The sequence below is a fragment of the Panthera pardus genome, unplaced genomic scaffold, assembly GCF_024362965.1.
Source record: "Panthera pardus isolate Hobbes unplaced genomic scaffold, ASM2436296v1 HiC_scaffold_8, whole genome shotgun sequence".
Taxonomy (NCBI): domain Eukaryota; kingdom Metazoa; phylum Chordata; class Mammalia; order Carnivora; family Felidae; genus Panthera; species Panthera pardus.
In genome coordinates this window covers 30,103,965-30,125,032 of record NW_026527013.1, presented here as the reverse complement: position 1 = coordinate 30,125,032, position 21,068 = coordinate 30,103,965, and the positions used below count along the sequence as shown (strand labels likewise).

The 21,068-nt window shown below is 43.1% G+C and overlaps 1 protein-coding gene across 19 annotated transcripts in view; it reads left to right on the top strand.

Moving 5' to 3' along the window:
- The window catches only part of CADPS (calcium dependent secretion activator), a 476,583-nt gene that overhangs the window by 397,555 nt on the left and 57,960 nt on the right, over window positions 1-21,068 (top strand). For 10 of the 19 annotated variants that reach the window (XM_053898015.1, XM_053898011.1, XM_053898009.1 and 7 more), the window contains 4 exons: window positions 256-403; window positions 7,137-7,151; window positions 8,036-8,110; window positions 8,999-9,082. In XM_053898015.1, coding sequence (XP_053753990.1) covers window positions 256-403; window positions 7,137-7,151; window positions 8,036-8,110; window positions 8,999-9,082 — 322 coding nt within the window. The remainder of the gene's footprint in view (window positions 1-255; window positions 404-7,136; window positions 7,152-8,035; window positions 8,111-8,998; window positions 9,083-21,068) is intronic. The other 9 variants (XM_053898017.1, XM_053898018.1, XM_019469857.2 and 6 more) reach the window with 1 other exon arrangement.

Below are 21,068 nucleotides of genomic sequence, written 5' to 3'. Positions count from 1 at the left end.
GTAAACTATAGACAGAAATACCCTGAGCTACAGGTGTTCCGTGTTCTGCCGAGAAAGGAAGGGTTTACGTGGCTGTCTCCGTGAATAGGCCTTCCTTAGTTGGGAAAGTCATTTTTAAAAGAACACATGTGAAGTCATTGTCGATTGAAACTGATTACAGCCTTCAATTTTCTTTTTCACTGACCTCTCAGAAAATGTCTCCTCCACCTGCCGCCACGAATGCTGAATTGGTCTTTTCCTACTTTGTTTTAATAGAACCAGGATTGCATTTGAAGTTAAGCTGCAAAAAACCAGTCGATCAACAGATTTTCGAGTCCCACAGTCAATATGCACCATGTTTAATGTTATGGTTGATGCCAAAGCTCAATCAACAAAACTTTGCAGCATGGAAATGGGCCAAGAGGTAAAAAAAAAAAAAAAAAAAAAAAAAAAAAAAAATACACATTTTCCCCCCTCCATTGATCATGTAAAAGAAAACTTCACAAATTCCTTCCATCTATACCAGTGTGCTAGTTTCAGAAATATTCTCTAACATTTGCGGATTAAGCTACAGATGAATGTGTGGTATCTGTTTGTTAAGTCAATTTCTAAGGCACGTGCTAATAAGAATGCCAGTCACTTGGAAGTGATTCTTGGCTGGAGTTGGAGTGGCCGTAAAGTTCCTTTAAGTCACGTGATGTGGGATGACCTTATTTATTAAGCTGGTATCTCCAATAGATCTGTTTGCCAGAGTGTAAGTCATTTTCACATTTGAAGTGCATTTTATCACTTGGAACATCTGGTCAGCAGGAGAGCTCGCTTCCTTGCATCAAGCAACTTCCAGGATATATAATGTTATTTCACCCTGCTACCCCAACCCCAGCCAGCAGGTTCTGAATTTTTAAGAAATGACAGACTTTCCAGTTTCCTTAGATTGAGCTGATTGTGACCAAAAGGTTAGTCCTTGCTAAGTTTCCAATTCCAAAGTGGTATTTAAAATGTAAAGGAGAAAGAAGCAGCTACTTGGGCTTGATTAAAGACTATCATGATCATTTTTCTCCGATGGCCTCAAGCCAGATAGATATTCATATACCAATTTAGAATTAATTCAGAAACATTTCTGGCAACTCTCATGTTGTTGCCAATTGGCATAAATTGCTCCTAAATCAGATCTTTCGATACCAGCCTTACATGCTCAGAATTCTTACTAAATTATATTTGCTCCTTATTCGTTATTTATTTTCTCTTTCGGCACCTTCCATTTTTAAACGTGGGTTGGTGATATTCTCTTCCTGGCAAAATCATCTCCAACCTTCTTTCCCCACAAATCAGCTTCCTTAGCCACCCCTGTTAACTTTTGCTCCCAACTGACTTCCTTTTGAGGGACATTTCTTCGGGGGTTATGTTCTAGGCACTGGGGGCAAATGCAGTGGTTCTCAAAATTTCAGTGGGCATCAGACTCATTGAGAGAGCTTCTTAAAACCCAGATGGTTGGGTCTCACCCCAAGAGTTTCCGATAGGTCTGGAGTGTGACCCAAGAATTTGCATTTCTAACCAATTCCCCAGTGATGCTGATGCTGCTGGCTGGTCTGGAGACCACAGTTTGAGAGTCATTGGTCTGGAGGCTTGGATCCAAGAAGGAGTTAGGATTAGGGGTCACACGTGAAGGACAGCCTCCTGAGGAAGGCTTGGGTTAGGCTCGTTAAGTCACTCAGCCTGTCTGAACTTCAGTTTTCTCATCTGTAAAATGATGGCCCTATTCTAATTTATTTCAGGCTATTTTGAGCTGCAGAATCGGTTCTTCAAACCTTACCAAAAAGGCCAGCATGTGAAACAAATAAGATTAGGGCTGCTCTGGATAAAGCAGAGGGCAGGGGGTCAAAGAAGAGGGTCCTCGTGCTCAAACTACCGGCTTCCTTTCCACCTCTGCATTTCTTTGCTGCCCACCTGAATTCTCTTAGGCTTCACGGATCCCACTTGAAAAACCCTGCTTTTGGTGATTTCTCATGTTCATTCAGATCCCTTTGAGTTCAAACTTTCCAAAATTCTGTCCCTCATGAATTTTTCTCCCCTTGAGCTCCTTTTCTGAAAATTGAGATGTAATTCACATGCCATAAATTTCAGCCTTTTAAAGTATACAATTCAATAGTTTTTAGTATATTCACAAAGCTATGCAACCATAACAACTATCAGTTTTAGGACTCTTCCTTCACCCAAAAAGACACCTGACTTATTAATAATAGTTGCCCAACCCTCCCTCCCCAGCCCTGGGTAACCACCACTCTACTTTGTGTCTCTAAGACTTGCCTATTCTGAGCATTTCATATAAATGGAATCTCATGTGGCCTTTTGTAACCAGTTTCTTTCGTAGGACATTGTGTTTTCAAGACTCATGTTGTTGCAGGCATCAGCACTTTGTTCCTTTTTATACTGAATAATGTTTTATTACTTGGTTATGCCACATTATATCTACCAATTCATCAGTTGATAGGCTTTTGAGTTGTTTCTGCTTTTTAGCTACTACAACACTGCCATGAACATTCAATGTACAAGTTTTCATGTGGACCTATGATTTCAATGGTCTTGAATATCTACCTAGAATTGAGATTCCTGGGTCATGTGGTCTGTCTTATTATAGCCATCCTAGTGTGTGTGCAGTGGTATCTCACTGTGGTTTTGATTTGCAGTGATGTTGGTCATACTTTTATGTGCCTACTGACCGTTTGTGTATCTCCTTTGAAGAAATATCTGTTCAAATCCTTTGCCCATTTAAAAAATTAAATTCTTTTTATTGTTTAGTTGCTAGAGTTCTTTATGTATTGTGGACGCTAGACCATTATCGTACATAGGATTTGCAACTCTTTTCTCTGGTTCTGCCAATTGCCTTTTTCACATTCTTGGTAGTATCCTTTAAAACACAGTAGTTTTGTTTTTGTTTTGTTTTGTTTTAAGTTTGATGGAGTCCCATTTATCTCTTTCCCCTTGGAGCTTCCTGAGATGTCCATTTCAACTGAGTTTCACAAGGACGACACCATTCCAGGATGAGAAGGGTTGTTGCACTAGACTGGCCTCCTTTTCCCTCAGCAGCTCTTATGACTTCAGATCAACTCAGTTGTGGCCACATGTAAAGAACTGCACATACCTGGCCAGATGCTAAGTAATCCTTCCAAATAAGCCAAGTCACTCTGAGCTTATCTCCTTTTATTTTTTTTGAACTGGGGCTTGGGGACAGTAGTGTATGTTGGAGGGCAGGGGTTGTTGTCACAGGCTCCATTGAAAATTTGATGAAATTTATGGAACCAATTCCCAGGGGAAAAAATACTTTCACACAATTTCACATTTCAGGGGGCATGACGACCTTGTTAGGTCTAACCGTAGACCCCAGTTGGAGATATATGATAAAAAATAGCAAGTAGGTTTTGTCACAAGGGGACCCTGTTCTTACCATTACCACTAATCACTTCTGTGCTACAGTAAAATGACCTTGGCTTAACCTTGGAGTCTTGGTTTTCTTGAAGAACAAGTTGTCCGGTGGCTTAATAAGTACATCTTATGGGTGCTATACGTTAGCTGCCAAACTCTGTGACCTTGATCAAGTCCCTTACTGTTACAACCTAACTGTCATCATTTATCAAATGAAAGATATAGCATGCAACCCACAGCCTTTGAGAGATATGTAGCTCGTAAAAGCTGAGAATAAAGCTCCCTAATTTCTGGATGTCAGATTAGAACGTTGTCTGGGATAAGCTCAAACAGTAACATTTTTGAGGTTAAACAGCAGCACCTACTTCTTCCGGGATAGTATTCTATTTGATAAAGTAGAAAACACATCATGTATCCCTTTCAAACAATTCAACATTCTTTTTTTATGAAAACAATAACTGAGGCTGGTTAACACTTCCTATTTTTTCTGAACCCCCACATCCCCCCCTCCAAGACCAAATGATCTTTATTAAGGGCTCATCCAATACTGCATTCTAGTCTCTGGCTCTTATCCTAAGACTCAGTTTCCCAGACCATTCTAGAGAGACCTGCTATGCCATTTCTCCTTAGTATAATTGAATCAGAGGCACCTAAGTGACCAGCTCATGGGACTAGAGGGCTCTGCTGACCTTAGAATACCAAATGACCGAGAATAGTGTGAACGAAGCCAGATACCATTTTCAGTATATCTATACTTCCTCTGAGAGACCTTGCCTGTGACCTTGAGTAGAACTTCAATGGGAAGTCTCATGCAAATAGCCTCTCCTTAATTTTTCTCACTTTGCAGGATTGGGATATTCATCTCCAAAGTCACTGGAATTATAAAAATGATATTGGCCAAAGATGACTGGAAATTGGGAGAACAGACAGAAAGTTCAATGTTTTTGTGTAGTTTTCACTTTGTGAGTTTGGGATATTAAGCTCACATTCCAGATCTAGTTATAATACCTGCTTCCACCTGTATTCCAACTCCCTCAAAGTGTTTTAGACTAGTGACTTGGCCAGGTGATACAGTATCCTCCAATTTTAAGATCACTTCCTTAATTTCATCACCAGGGTAAAGTCTCATCTAAAAACAGCTGTTGAAGCATTTGTTAACCATACTTTTCCATCTTAAATATTTATTTTTTCATTAAAATTTTCAAAGCACCAGTAGAAAGGAAATTGTGTATTAAATAGTTTCTCACTTGGTCTAGTGTGTTTTCATCTCATTTCCAAGGTCAGATGGTCTTAACAGAAAGACAACATACACACAATCTGTTCCATGACAAGGCAAAATGTGCAGTACAGGAAGTCAAGTGGAATGATTTTTACAAAGTGATTGTGAATTTGCAGCAGCCTAGCTCATCAGAAGCAGAAGTGAACTCCAAACTTTCCATACCATTGAAGATTAGTGGTTCCCTTGGTATTATCATGATCTAGTGCCCCAGAATATAACTTATGGGTATTATCATTATTATTATTACTAGGGTAAAGCCAATCCAATGATGCCAGGAGAGGGAACTGGAAAGTGCAAAAATAGGAAGGATCCCTCTTTGTACCCATATTGGGATGAAGACTTCAAGAGACTTTGTGACAAGATAATCTTATTGTGGGGATGGTAATTAAAAGATGCCCCAGTGGTATTTATTCCCCTTCACGGAGCTTCACATCTGCGTGGAACAGATAATCTCCCCAGAAAGAGCAGGATGAAGTGCTCACTATTGCCCTGGAAAAGCTGGTTAATCAATAAGTTTGGGGAGAATTTGGTAAAAAGAAATGCGTGCATTTTGTACTTACTTGTATAAAAATGGGGACTGCTTTGATATCCAGCCCTTTAGTGCATGTTAAGCAGAGCGGATATGACCCTGGTGGACTATCTTTCCCAAACTAAGTTTTGTTTATTTATCAAAACAACCTTTTCATAACGGGGGGGGGGGGGGACGTAGACAGGAGTAACGATAACAGTATTTGTACAGAGTGAAGGGGAGAGACAGTGGAATTCTCTGCAGGGAGGTCAGGGCAAGTTTGTCATGGAAAAATCGAAGGCGAGAGGAGGTTCCAAACACCCACCATGTCTCCATATACTTTAGTGTGGACTCCTTCCAGAATGAAAAGGTTTGAGGTTCCCCCACCTGTGAAGAGAAAGCGTATTTGCTTTTCAAGAAAAAAAAAAATGGCATTACTAACACCTCAGACCATGAGCCTGTATCTCTCCTGGTACATGGTCTCCGCTCACCATGTCAGCCAAGTGTTCCAAGAGAACGTTTCTATTCTCAGTGACGTTCTTTGCTGGGTTAGAAGCCCCCCGCTTCATAGTTCAGATTGTATTATTTTGCCTACAACTTTCTTTTCTGAGTTAGTTAAATCTCATAATTAATAAACGTGGATCACTTATAGTAATCCAAAGAAAATCAAGCAGAGTGAGACAGTCACATGAGGAGGAAAGTAAGCATGTGATACTGGATCTTATCTCAAGACCTAAAAATGAATTTGGAGCCCTGTCAATATTCCTGAATTCTTTTGCTCTGACATCTTTCTTTGTGTTTCTAGCACAGAATTCTGCAGATAGTTTTTTGCATTCAGCTTCAGGTTTATGCCACTTACTAGTAAATCCCTTCATGAAGCTAGCGGGAGAGCCAGCGTGGGTCCTGATTTCATCAGGGCTGTGCAACATGGACCCTTTTTGCTTTATTGTTTTTCCTCTAATCAGCTGAAAGGGAATGAAAATGAGAGAGTTGAGCAATAAGGACCATATCTCCCTACCTTGGCCTCTACTTTATGAAATTGAACAAATAGTATTGGAGTTGCAATCATAGTTATGACATGTTTTCACAGCTTAGACCCTCACTTGACCTTCAAAATAGATCTCTGAGGGGCACCTTGGTGGCTCTGTCAGTTGAGCATCTGACTTCAGCCCAGGTCATGATCTCACTGTCCCGAGTTCAAGCCCCGAGTTGGACTCTGTGCTATCAGCACAGAGCCTGGAGCCTGTTTCTGATTCTGTGTCTTCCTCTCCGTATCTGCCACTCTCCCATTCATGCTCTGTCTCTCTCTCTCTCTGTCTCTCTCTGTCTCTCTCTGTCTCTCTCTCTCTCTCTCTCTCTCTCTCTCTCTCACACACACACACACACACACAAATAAATAAACGTTAAAAAAATAGATCTCTGAATCTGAGAGCAGAACTGCCAGGAAATGTCTTTTAAATAATAATAATAAATAATAAATAAAAGAACAGACCTGCTAAATATCTTTAAACAGGGTTTGCTTCATTCTCTTTCCAAGATCAGTGTCCGTACTTGATTCTCCTTCTACCCCCCACATGGGCTGCGACCAGTTAGTGGTATTAATCTGTTCTTTTACAGATGAGGAAACTGAACTACATTTTCTTAGGCTACGTGATTTCCCAACTTTGCACTGGGACTTTATCTAGGTCTTCCAATTACAAACAAAATTCCCCTGTGACTTTTAATGAACTAACTGAATTCATATCCCTTCACTCACTTTCATTAATTCTGATTGCCAGTTATCAGAATATCAAACCACGTTCCCGTGGCTTATTATTTCTGTATGTTTTCATAGCTTTTTGAATGGTTTGCTTAATTTTCATTTTCTCATGTGTCCTTTTGTCCTAATCTTTATTTGCACTGTTCCTTTTTTTTTTTTCTATTCCTAATTAATCATCCTTCTGAAAGTTTGCTAAAGAGTGGGTAAGTGCATTTTCCTTTCCAAATAGCAGTGCTTTGCATTGTTATTTTTTATTAAGGAATATGGAATAATTCGAATGGATACTAAAATGATCTAATAAATGTCAAGGAACTGGCATACAGTATTTTCTGTTGAAATCGCTTTTCCTTTTTTCCTGGCATTTACAGCAGATTTTTGTTTGTGTGGGGGTTTGTTTTCACATTACTATTTAAATTTAATCGACAGCGGCCGTTAGAGAAATTGAAAAACTTAACAGGAGTCTTAGCAGAGGCTCTAAACCTGGATCTCTGTATCCATGAATGGAGAAAATGAGTGGCTGTCACAAGGGCTCAGAAAAAAAAAACCAAACAAACAAAAAACAAAACAAAAAACGTTGCCTCCACACTGAGTCAATATCTAGAGAACCAGCGGGCTCTGAGGCGTTAACCCCAAGTATCAGAGGGTTTTAGAACAGTTTTTGCGAAATCCATCACAGTGTCTTGGTCAAATTCTGAGTCACATCCCCCGGCAGTTTTCCAAAGATAACTTTTCATCCCCTGTAAATTGTTGTGCTATCTTATTTTGTAAGTTCCAGATCAATACACTGCTAGGCCATGAAGCCATTCCATGCGTGCTGTCTGTAATCGTGTGTATGTATCTACACATATCAAAGCCATCCAAAGCCTTGGGTGAGCAACCATGTGGCTGGTAATTTTTTTTAAGAGCTTCAGATCTCTCTTCATCAAAGACCTGGAGTCAGAATCTTACGGCTGCATCTGGGGCTATGGAAATGAACTGGGTCTACGGGCCAGGCTTGCTTTATAAATTGTGTTGTCTAAAAATTACTGACGGATGCAATGCCCTCACCTCCCAAACATGCTAATATTTGTCTTTCTGTGTTCCTCAGCATCAATACCATTCAAAAATAGATGAACTAATTGAAGAAGCTGTTAAAGAAATGATAACACTCTTGGTTGCAAAGGTAACCTTCAGCTTCAGGTGAAATGTTTCATTGCGAACATTGCTTTGTTAGATCTGCATTCCCATTAAAATGTAACACGTTAAAAAGTTCAGCTGGATACTTGTGTTTCTCAGGAAACAAGATCGTACATCACCCAGGCTCAAGTCAGAATGATTTTTTCTGATGATTGCAAGCCGCGTGAAGATGAATTGATGAAGTGGCGTGTGTTAACTTAATAAGAAATTGTCCCCCGACTAGGTTATAGGAAAAGTGTTTGTTTTGTTTTGCAGCGCTGACAAAGTTAGATTTTAAATACAGAAAGTTAAACGGTAATAAGGAATTCTGCCATCCTGAAAACCCCCTTTTCCCTCGTTTCTCATGCAGTGAGAGTCATAATAAAACATAAAAGTCAGATAAAGCTATTTCAGTCACCCTCATGAATTATAGAATTTTAACTAAGTAATGCTGAATGGGAAGACATTTATATTTGCCAGTGCTAAACTTCTGTTTCCCCCAAATTACTGATAAAATACAAATAAAAATAGATTGGATTAAATGTAGTGCTAATATGTAACGTAAAAACTGCTTTGCGCAGTTTTGGATTTTGAAAAGTGCATTTAATATTATCGCATGCTGTATGCAACTCAATAATATTTTGTCACTTTGTACTTCTGTAACACTCTGTATTTGCAATCACATAATAATGAAGAGAAAGCCGGATAAGTCAAATATTTCTCTGTGAAAGCAATCTATTCCTCTCCCCAAAAGCAGGAATCAAATAATATTTTAGAACGCAAAAGCAAGTGAGGTCATTGCTAGTCTCTGGCTGGTTGGGAATGTTGCTCCTTAGTGTGAACAGTTAGAGTTTGAAATAATATATATATATCTATTTTTTTGCTGTTTTACTAGTTCGTTACTATCTTGGAAGGAGTACTGGCAAAATTATCCAGATATGACGAAGGGACTTTGTTTTCTTCTTTTTTGTCATTTACCGTAAGTAAAGAGCTTCTTCCTTGCCTGGTTTTTGTTTTAGTGTGGGTTTGGGTTTTGGTTTAGGGGAGGGGTGTCGATGTGTCATTTTGGTGTCGGTTTGTGTGTGCATGTGAATTAAGGTCAGCTACCAATATAACATGACAATAAGCAGGATCCTTTCATAACTGCAGGTAATCCAAAATCATTTCTTTCACTTGAGAATGCACAATATGTATGTATGTATATGCATGTACACACACATACACATACGTCTCCATATGTATACATCCAAAAGAGAGTTGCCGGCCTGAGCCCGAGTTAGTTATCTCAGGAAAATCACTTAATGTTTCTGGGTCACCACTTGCCCGTCTGTAAAATTTAAACGTTGCAAATAGAGACCTACAGGTCAGACAGAGCTTTCGAATACATCTTATTTGGTCCTCACTGGGTCAGGTACACTTTTCCTAACTGAATTAGTTGCCTATATTTACAACGCGGGAGGATTCACAGCGATGTCCATCTTCCAGGCTTTCTTTGTAAAAGGGACAGTTAACAGCTCTGAGCATCTCAGACCAGTGGTCTGCTGGCCACCGCGGGCCCCATTGACCAGACAGTCGTTTGCCAGTTTCCTGTAGCACCTGGCTGTTTCGCTCATTTGTGTACCTGCCTGGGCTTGGGAACACTGGAGTGTTCCCAACCTCCAGAGGTTCCCAACCTCTGAAGCACATGACTGGGTCCGTACAGATTGTGAGGGGCTCTAATTCTGCGCCAGGATCGGGCATGGGCATAGAAGTGAGTTTGGCTGTGGGCGGAAGCCAGCCTCATTCTCTACAGGTCAATGACCAATGGAGATGGTCACCATAAAGGGGCTGCTTTGGGGCCCTTGTTCTCCCACCTTCTGTGCTCGGTGGCGATGACAACTGTATCTTTTCTTGACGTTTCTGATAGCTGGGTTTTTGCTCGCTCTGAGGCCAGCTGTTTTCCTCTGACATAAGAAAGGCAATCAATTTAAGACCTACTATCCCTGCGTCTTTAAAACAGCATTAATGTATGAAGAATCTCCTAGAAAGGCATTGAATGCCAAGACGAGGCCCAGCACGGGGTAGGAGGTAGCATATCATCATCATCTTTGGGATCTGGCAGAATCGGCTTCAAATCCTGTTGCCAGGATTAACCAGCTATGTGATCTTGAGTAGCTGTCTCATCCTCTCCGAGTCTCAGTTGTACTTTGGGTTTGCTTTTGGCCTTGGGGAGGGGCACTATTATATAATTTTGGTTTTGGTGTTGGCATATGTGTGTTAATTATGGCCAACTACCATGAGGTATGAGAGAGAGGAGTGGATAACATCTGCTGGGATGATCTGTTGGGGAGATAATAATGTAAGTGAAGAGTCTAGCATAGTCCTAGCACGAAGTAAGTTCTCAACAAATGGGGGCTACTTTTAATAAAAGATGATAAAACATGATTATTATACAGTGGAAACAAACATGCACACAAGTTCTTCCTAAATATGCCTTACATTGGTATTTCCCGCGCATTAGATTTTCTGGGAATTAAGGGACAGGTAGACAGAAGACATTTAAAATAATTCTAGATAGTATCCATGTATCCACATATCCAGGATATTTTACTTAGCAGCTCTCAACTTCCCACGTGTAAGGAATGAACTCAACCCCAGAAGTGTGGTGGCCCCAGTTCCCAGAATCTAGTGGTAACGGTGGGGCGGGCCAGAGGATGGTAACAACAGGAAATCTACCCAATATCACTCCGTAGAACCACCCACAATGTGTCACAGCTGAAAGGATACCTATCCGGCCACTCCTTTGACAAACAAACAACAGCAGCAACAAAAACAAGGCCCAGAGAGGGGAAGTAATTTGCCTAAGGTCACACAGCGATGGGCAGAGTGGAGACAGGGATCCAGGTCTTCTGCCAGCTCCCCCCGTGCCCCCCCCACCCCCCACCATTGAAGAACTTCCTGGAGAGAGTGGGATTCAGCTGGCAGTTGCCTTAGCACTGGAAGGCAGATGGGCAGATGAGTGGGAAATATTCGATAATCTTTCATCCCTCAGTGAAGTCATGGAAATGGTGGAAAGAGGCAGAATTCTTCTGGAAAACATTCCCCTGACACCCACAAAAGCTTTCACTTTCTTTGAGTCTTCATTTCGAGCAAGTGTTTTTACCGCCCTGGACTCGAACCAGTGCAAACCGGGAAAGCCCCTCTGCTCTTCATGGAGCAGAACTCAGCCCATCCGTTAGGCCCCACCCTAATGACTGACTTACCAAGAGAACTAGCGGAAGGTGGTCCATGGCAGCCGTGCAGGACGGGGTACCAGGAGGAGTCTCACGAGAGGGTGAGACACAAAGAAAGCCTAGCATATCCTCTGAGGAGTTTTCAAGCTGAAATTCTCATGCTCTCCTCTCCCTTTTCGGAGACATTTTGCAGCCTCGCAGCATGCCTAGTGAAGTCCCCGTAACTGCAGAACACTTGGGTGCCTGTTGCTGGGCCTGTGACTTCCCTTCCTTAGTGACACTTCTCCCACACACTTGGCCGTCCCACGGCCAAAAGCACCCACTTATCATTTGCAGCCTCTGTTCTCATCTCCTGCTGGTATTCCAGCGTTGGAGAACACGAGCTGTGCTCAGAAGTGGCAGGAATATCCATCTGCACACGTGGATGCTGAGCTCCTGCCCAAATTTCAAGGGGCCTTTGAAGACTTCCTGCGGCCCAGTTGTGTGACTCACGCCAGAGTGGAGTGGAGGGGAAGGGAAAGAGCTGAGCAGGGGCAGCAGGCGTCGTGGGAAGAGCCTGGGAACCAACGATGAGAGAGCCAGCTGTGAGTCCCGGGACCCTGGACAAAGACGTCGAGAAGGTGCCGACGCCCTGGCAAGGCTTCCCTTAGCGCTGCTCCCATCTCGGATTCAATCCTTCAAGTATTACTGTGCACTTACCACGTCCCCACCTCAGCGGGGCTGCCAAGGCTGAGCCATGTGCTGTGCCCCCCGGAAAGCTGACAAGTATCGACAAATATGCCACCCTTTCCCCCTCTTTCTCCCACTGAGCGCCTCCTTTCCTGGGTGGGCTTGGTTTCATGGTCCAAGCCAGACATTTTGGAAAACGTCTGCAGTGGCACGGAGCAGGCAGGAATATTTATTTCTCGTCTCCATCTGCATTGCTTCCTCTCTTGGAGAGGAGCTGGGGGGTGGGGGGGGAGGAGGGAGGAGGAGATGTGGCTTCTTCGTGCCAGCCCAAGAGGCGTCCAGGCGCGCCCCTCCTCTCCTCCCTCCGCAGCCTCAGCAGCAGGAGCAGCCTGGGATTTCTGGAGGCAGGCGCCTTTCGAACTTTCGAAAGATCAGCCCAGTTGGAAGTCGCAATTAGCAACTATCCGCCCATTTCCCCTGACTGCAAGATGTGCTTTTGTGTGGGTTGCCTGCTTGGAAGGGTCCTTGTCTGGTGGGTAGCCTCACGCTGTTCTTTTAGGAGGCCAGGGAGGGCGACAAGCAGGTGCCTAGGTCCCTCTCCGAACAAATTAAAATCCTTTCCTTGGGCCTATCCAGGTGTTAACAAATATGCTAGTTCTGGAATCCACTGGCTCCTTCATTCTCTCATTCACTCGTTCACCCAGCATGTATTTACCAAGTGCTATTGTGCTAGGTGCCGGAACACAGCAGTGAGCAAGGGACACGTGTTCTCTGTCCTTTTGGAGTTTACATTTAGGAAGAGAGACAGACAATAAAAAAGGGAAAAAAAAAAGTATAGGGTAGGGGTTGTGCTATACAGGCCACAAAGTGGAAAGAAAGGGAGAGAAAGAGAGGAGGTGGGGGGTAGTGTTGTTTCAGCTAGGATGGTCACGGAAGGCCTCTAAGGAGGAGACGTGGACTGAAACCAAGAGGGGCCAGCCACAGCTGAAGAGAGGGGAGAATCTTCTAGACAGAGCAGCAATTGCAATGACCAGGAGGCAGGAAAGCAGGAGGCATTTTTGCAGCATATTTTGGAAGTAGCACGGACAGGACTTCGAGATTGAGCACCTGCTGGGGGCGGAGACTCAATGGAAGGAGCAAAGCGGAAGGTCCCTCGTGGTGAGGTCCTGAAGAGTTCCGCTGTGCCGAGTGGTCCTGAGAGGCCAGTGGCACACAGCAAAAAGCCCGGAGAGGGGAGACCCAGGCTGGGGCCCCAGCCCTGCCCCTCACCCCGGAGCTGTGTGACCTGGAACATGGGATCCCACCTTGGCTTTCAATCCCCCTCGGCATAATATGATGATGGTTTTATTAGATGAATTCCAAAGTCTAAAATAGCTACAGGAGCAACGCTATTCTTTAAGCTCTTGCTAAGTGCCTGGCACAGGGCTAAGTGCTTTAAATATATTTTTCTCATTGAATCCTCTGAACGCTGCCGTTCCAACAACGCTCTTCTGCCTGCAGACAATGAAACGGAGGCTCGGAGAGGTTAAGTCCTCTAGTTCGACCAGCATGCTCTCTCCGACTAACCTCCGGAGCCTTTAAGGAAGGGTGATGATGTAGGAGGAGCCCACACCCTCTCCCCTGGCAGACAGAATAATTACCTCAAATCCTCTGAAGGCCCCGAGAATTCACTCCAGGTTCCCCCATCAAGCCAGCCATTTGAGATGGTCACAATGGAACCCTGGAAGCCACTCTGGTCAGACAGGGTAAAGCCCTATTAAAAGCTGTCAGGGGCCCAAACACTACGTATGCACAATCCCCTAGGTCTCAAATTACCCTCATCCACCTTTTTTCCCTCTTCATTTGCCAGCCTTTTAATTGGTTTGTCACTTAGAAATGAAACAAGGTAGACATACTTCTTCCTGCTAGAATCTGAGACCAGGACCGGTGTTAGTCCGGATCATCCATCAGCGTAGACGGCTTTTGTGCAGAGCTCTTGAGGTCATGCCAAAGAACAAGACTGCCACTTTGGTCAAAAGCCAGAACTGGATCAAAAGAATTCGCTTCTGTGCACAGACTATTTTGGTTAGGAAGCAGTTCAAATTTTAGCATGGGGCGAGTGTTCATAATTGTTAGTGTTCTCTCCAGTGATGTCCCATTTTTGCTCTGGCTTCAGGGAATGCCCAGCAGAGGAGACATGGCTTTTTATACTATGGGCTGGTGATGATGGTGTAGACAGAGAGGTCTTGGTCTACCTTCAGAAGGCAACATCCTTAGATTATCAGACGCTGAATCCATGTGAGGCAAGTCAGTTGACTTCCCCACTTCAGAGTGGAGGTGCCTGCCTTGGACAAAAGCACCAACCATGTTGGTAATAGCTGACCTTTATTGAACATATATTATGTGCCAGGCAGTGTGCTGAGTGACTTACATGCATATTCTCATCCGATTCTCACAATCACCCTATGCAATTGATACAATTATTATCCCCATTTTACAGATGAGAGAAGTTGAGTTTTTTGTCCAAAGTCATACAACTACTAAGACTCCACCTTAGATTTACTCTTTTATTATCTTCAGAATGTTATTCCCCACAGAAGCACAGAAACTCATAAATGGAATCAATTCGTGACTCTCCCAGGAACAATCCACTTACCGATACCATTTCTAAGGGAAAGAGTCCTCTATTTTTTTTTCACACCTTACCAGTAAAAGTATTTTGTAAGTAATTTACCCACCACATGGTTTGCAATAAAACCAAAGGAATAGACATTCAAAATCCCCCTACTTCTTTTGTGCTTTCCAGATAATCTTCAGTTTCACATTAGTCCTTCATTCAACACACGTTTGTTAAGTACTTACTTGCTGCTAGGCATTGGGAGCTTACCAATGACCAAGACGGATAATGCCTCTTAGTATATATTCTCAGTAGGGAGATACAGTCTCAACAAGTAAGTCACACACGTCGCAAGTTTTCAGAGAGAGGGAGAAGGAGCTGAGGCAATGGGGCAGTAGCCTAAAGGAACCGAACATCATCTGGGAGGCCATGGCGTTTGAGGTGAGGTCTGATGGATGTAGCAAATAAGAGAAGAAGGAGTGTTGCAGGGCACAAAGACACTGAGGAGGAAGGGAAGGTCCCATGCATTGTGGGAACCAGAAGTTCATTGAGACTCGGGTAAATGTCAGACTAAAATAGGGATAGAGCTAGGGAGCAGCTAGTCTGGAGCCTGATCATGAAACAACTTGCCCATGGTTATGGTATCTAAGGGTTTGCCAAGGGACATTATCAAAATTAATTTAGCTGGAGAAGGGAAGAGAGGTCCCCGAGAGACCAGCTACTGTTACCGGCTGACGTCGTGTTTGTAGTCTGATTTTGAAGCTTTGGGCCACCATCGGAAGGCAAGACTTACTTTGTCTAATGGTTTTTGTTCGCATAGACCAAAAAAGCACCATGCTCTAACATGTTCAAGAACTGTAAAGCACCGATCTGCCATGCCTTCTACCGACTTCTTTCATCAGCCACTCCCCAATGGCTCAGAACTTGACATCCACTTTGGGGTTTATTTCAGATAATTTTATCACCTAGTAGGACATCCTCCTCCTTTCCAGTTCATGCCTTGAAAACACAGCTGACAATTAACATACCCTGCTGTCCAAAGCAGCCCTTCAGAAGCTTTTTCAGAAGAAGAAAAAAAAAAAAAGCATCCAAAGTTAACCATTCCCCTTTAAATTCTTTAGTAGACAGATGAACACAAGACAGACATGGTATTTTCTTCAGACCGTCAGGTGCTGAGTGACCAGGTCACAGAACTGACAGCCATGAAAGAAAGACGTAATGAAGACACGTGGGGCTCCAAACATGAGATAATTGTTCTGAAATTAAAAGTCAGAGATGCTGCCCTAACCTCCAAACCACTTGCAGGGGGACGCTGGTCACCAGAAAGTGAGAGGGAGAGAGAGGATTGTGAAGCCCAGGCTAACAGAAATGCAGGCTAGTTACTGGCCATTTGTTGAGCCTCAGTTGTTTCATCTGTTGAGTGGGGGTGCTAGGGTGTATGTCAGGGAGCGGATGAGATGATTAGAACCACGATGAGCAGGGGCGCCTGGGTGGCTTGGTCGATTAAGCATCCGACTTCGGTTCCGGTCATGAGTTTGAGCTTCCCATCGGGCTCTGTGCTGACAGCTCAGAGCCCAGAGCCTGCATCGGATTCTGTGTGTGTGTGTTTCTCTCTGCCCTTCCCCCACTTGCGCTCTGTCTCCCTCTCTCTCTGTCTCAAAAATAAGTAAATATTTTAAAATGAAAAAAAAAAAAAGAACTATAGTGAGCAGTCTCCTGGCACATTGTGGCAGCTCAGTAAATACCCCTTCTTAGTCTTACCTTCAGCCTACACCTGTAAGAAGGTTCACCTGATCTAGCACTTTCTACCATTTTCTCACCTGTTTAGTCCTTGGCGTGTTAACCATTTCTCCTAAGCAACCCAAATCACTACTCAGAACAGGATCAACCAAGACTCTCCTGTAGCTTCTATTTCGGCACGTTCTTATACTCAAAACTTGGATTCGTCAGAGATGTTTTCCATTAAGTTTAGTGTATTTTAGCATTTAGTGTTTTATTTTAATTCTTCCAGAATTTTTCATTCACACATAGCCTCTAGAATACCTATGAATCAAAATATTCAGCTAACCAGACTTGAATAACCCATCCCCCGTGCATATTTTAGGTCGAATCAGGTTTATTTCGTTATACAACTAGGTTGCTTGTTCGTCCAGTTCTGTCCCTTACTGGAGTATTATTCTGGACAGATTAATTAACCTCTGGCCTTAGCTTACTGACCTATAAAATGGGAATAATAATGAGATAATATTAATAATTAATCTCATTAATAATCTCATAATAATAATATCTCATTAATAATGAGATAATAATAATAATAAGTGAGAAAATGTTATATACCCGGGATGAGGTAAGCATCTGATACTTGTTAGCTTTTGTTATTATTGTGGTTATTACTGTGGTTATGTCACTGAGTGCTGAGTACTAGAACCGATCACTTGACCTGCTACCATGTTTTCTATGACTGCTATATGTAAATTATCAAGCTAGGAGTTGTAAAGATAGGAAGATCTTCTTTTGAAGACCCTATCTCTTGTTGTCTGGAAGTTGCTATCTAGAGGGCATACGACAGAAGGAACTTTTGAGATTTTTCTGGTCCAACGTTTCCAGTGTTGTACTAGAATCTTCTCCGTTCCTACCTGCTGGGCACAGCCACTTCCCCACATCTCTTCGCAGCTCTGCGTTTAGTGATGCCCCACCGGGAGCTTGAAACTGACCATGGTCAAATCGTTTGCACCACAGAATTGGCAAAGGCTACCAAACAGCGTGGTGTCTGCCTCCCTCTTTTTCCTCTTCCTCCTCCTCCCTCTTCCTTTCTACTAACATATCCCTGAGTGTTTCCCAAGCACAGGAGATGCACCACCTGGTACCTGAGATGATATTAGACGCCACAAAAATGCCACATGAAATAGCACCAATCCCATTGTAAGAGAATTATCCCCTCTTTAATTTTCTCCTCATGTTTATCTTTATATCAAGGAGAAAGTTTCCAGTGAGTGATAATCTGCCTCTCACACTTCCCTAAAATATCACATATTCATCTGTAACAAAGAGAAAGAACGAGCAGGCCTTGGGTTCAGCACCCCCTACAGGCAACCGTGTCTACCTAGAACGTCGTCATTTTATTTTTGTGTTTTGTGTACTTTTACCTCCTTCTCCTCTTGATTTTATATTACTGCTGATTTTCTGTATATGGCAGTGATACCCATCTTCTCTTTATAATTAAGTCTTTAAAAAGTGAGCCAATTTAAAGAAGAAATTAAGTACATAAGAAAATATAGTACAGACGCCACATGGGCCGTAGCCAAAATCAGGACAGCGGTGTTGGTGCCAGAAGTTTGGGAACTTGTGATACCTTCTTGCTGCCCTATTTTGCAGCTGTGTAAACTGAGACCAGAGAAGGAAAATGACTTGAACATCTGGTTTAGACACAAAACCTGTCCATTTGTTTTCGTCCACTCTTTACCTGAGATGAGGACAAAGCAGAAAAAAACGAATTCTCCACTATATTGCGGACCTACACTGACTGATAGGTTGTCACTGGCAGTGGTGATATAAACAACGTGTGCCCTCAAGTTCAGGCTGAGGCTGCTAGGGGAGAAGCGGAGGACATCAGGCCGCCAGGTGATCCCCTCGTGCAGAAACATGACTGTCGTGTCATGATAGCACGGCCCTCATTTGCTTAGCACCAAGGTCGGGCAGAAGCCAGGGACACAGGTGAGATATGGTCCTTCCCGTCTTCTAGCTTGCAGTCCGTTGGGCCTTTTAGTGTTCCAAAGGCAGAGCAAAACCCAAAAATGCCAGAGGTGGGCAGAGGCCCCTACTTACCATCAAATAAAAAGAAGCCTTTGTACCTGTTTGGAGATTTTATTTTATTTATTATTTTTTTCAGTACAGGGCTTGAACTCATGAGATCATGACCTGAGCTGAGATCAAGAGTCGGATGCTCAACCGACACAGCAGCCCAGGCTCCCCCTTGCTTGGAGATTTTATAAAATTGAAATTTTCTGATTTATACTTCCAAGTTTCTCCTAAAATGAGAGCATGCCAAGTAAATAGACAAATGGAAAAGCAAGACAACCTCGTTAAGAGATCAGACCCTGGGGTCCAAGGAAGCCACATGATACTTCCAGCTTTGTGTCTTTTAGGAAGCTGTTAAACCTCTCTGAGCCTCAGTTTCCTCTTCCATAAATGATAATCACCATCCTGCCCTCCGTTGTCAGGGTTAATTACTTATAAATTGCTTAGCCTTATGCCAGGCAAATAATAAATAAGCATGCAACCATTGCTAAGTCTTAGTAGCATTAAAAGGGAGGGCTTGAAGGAGGCCCTGAGCCTTGCCGAAATCCTCTCTGGGAATGAAGGATTGGGACAGAAATGAGGGAAACTGGAAGGAAAAACATGTCTACTTCAATAGGGCATCTGTTCGGAAGCCCCAGGGGGGAAGAGAGATGAGAACATACACTTCCTGGACCCAGTCTCGGAGCACAGTACCCTGAGCAACAGGAGATCCGAACAATTCTCGTTAATGAGGGCTGCGGCTCTTAATCAGCGCATGAAACAGAATGCTTTTGCTTAATAGAGATCACTTCCCTGCCTCTTGCCCAACTCCCCAGCAGTGCCAGCAGCTCTTTGTTTAATGAAAGGTAGGGACTTTGAGTAGTGTGGTGGGATGGGCTGTAGGAGGCATTATTAGCCTCATTACTATGATAATAGTTTAATCACAATCAATATTTATGAACATGCACAGAAGCCGTGCAATCAACCAGCAGCCCTACAATTTGAGGTTTTCGTGATCTTGCCTAAGGACGCTTTCCAGGAAAGCCTGGGCCCTCTCCCACCTTCCTCCAGCCCCACAGAGGTCCTCGGAGGTCATTTCAGAATATGCATGATGGTTACACGATAGTTATGTATGAGGTCTTGTGCAGGGTAACAGGTGAATATCAGCATTATAGGGCGTTGCTTGCTTTTTGAAGCACCTCCACTGTCACCTGGATTTTATCTTCAGACTTCGGTAAACTATCCTGTGAATAACGTAGGGCAACATAGGGGGCGGCATAATATAGTAGCGGATCCTTTGAAGTTAGACCCACCAGGGTTCAGATCCTAGTTCTATTCTTACCTGTGTTCCCCGAGGAGAGCAGTTTAACTACTCTGAGCCACAGTTCCTTCATTTGTATGATGAGAAGTCGGGTTGTGATAAGAATTGAATAAGGCGGTGTCAGGCATTCAGTCATTGGTAAATGCATCCATATTTTTTGTATATGACCATGTATATCAGGTATTAGGTATTTCTATGTTGTCTGAGAAAACAGTGGCTTTTCCCAAACTCACAGAGCCAGTATTTGAGATCGCAAGAGAGTCCAGACTTGGACTCCAGTATTCACTTTCTGTTATCTGAAAATTTTTTCAAACACTGGTTCCATTTATAAGCAACAGAGGGAAACCTTATTTTTAAACATTTCAGTGTTTCACTCTTTTCTTTTAAATGCACGCTTTTCTGAGCAACGTCCCCCTGGTGAGCTACCCATAAAGAATTGTCGGTGTCACAGTTCCCACATCTGTAAAAACAGCACTTATAAACTCAGGCCCTTTTAAAAAGGAAAGTAAGGGAAGATGGCCTCATGACGTGTGTGCCTCTCTGTGGCATTTACATGGTGCTTATGTGCGCTCAGCACTTCATAATTGGCCAGAAACACCCTTGATCTTCGGCCAGCAGAGAAGGTGTTTCATCCCCTTGGTGACACAGCTCGGGAATCCATCATGCTGTCCATGATTCCAGATATATTTCAAGGGTCATACTTTCCTCCAGTCCTTAGAAAATGTTGTAAGGGGCTTTCACCATGATTGTCACTTGGCCCCAAGCAGGAGCCACTGAGGTTTGCTCAAATGCTCACCCGCACACAGAGTCCCAGTACATCCACCCACTGGTACATTCTGTCTCCCCCAGGCAGTCAGTCCCTCGGTTGGCACTAACAATGTATTCATCTTCCCAAGATGCACTTAGAGCATCCAGATTATGTATGGGGAGGAGGGGGAGGGGTTGCTAGGTTTTGCTTTTTTTTTTGCCTTTGTAGAGGACATAACCCGGAATCCTGTTCCCGTCAACCAAAAACCTTGAAGAAGTTACTCTAGAGGAGACAAATTCCTCCTGCAAAATGCCATTCTCCACCAGAATGTTGAAAATTCTACCACTCGTTTTGTTCTTTTTTCAGGAATTTTTTATAGAAGAAATACATAGAGGGTTAAAAATGAAATAGTACAGTCACTCATAGTAATATCTTTTTTTAAAGAAACAACAGTTCTCTGTCCTACCCCTTTGTAGCCTTAATCCCTGACTCCAGAAGAGCCCCTTGAAACAATTTTCTTTTTATCATCGTAGCTCCAAGTACTGTTCTTACATTGCTATTTCTTGGTTTAGTGGTCTGAGAGATTATTTGACTCCCTACTATAATAGATGGGGCTTTCGCTCACTTTGTTATCTTACACCC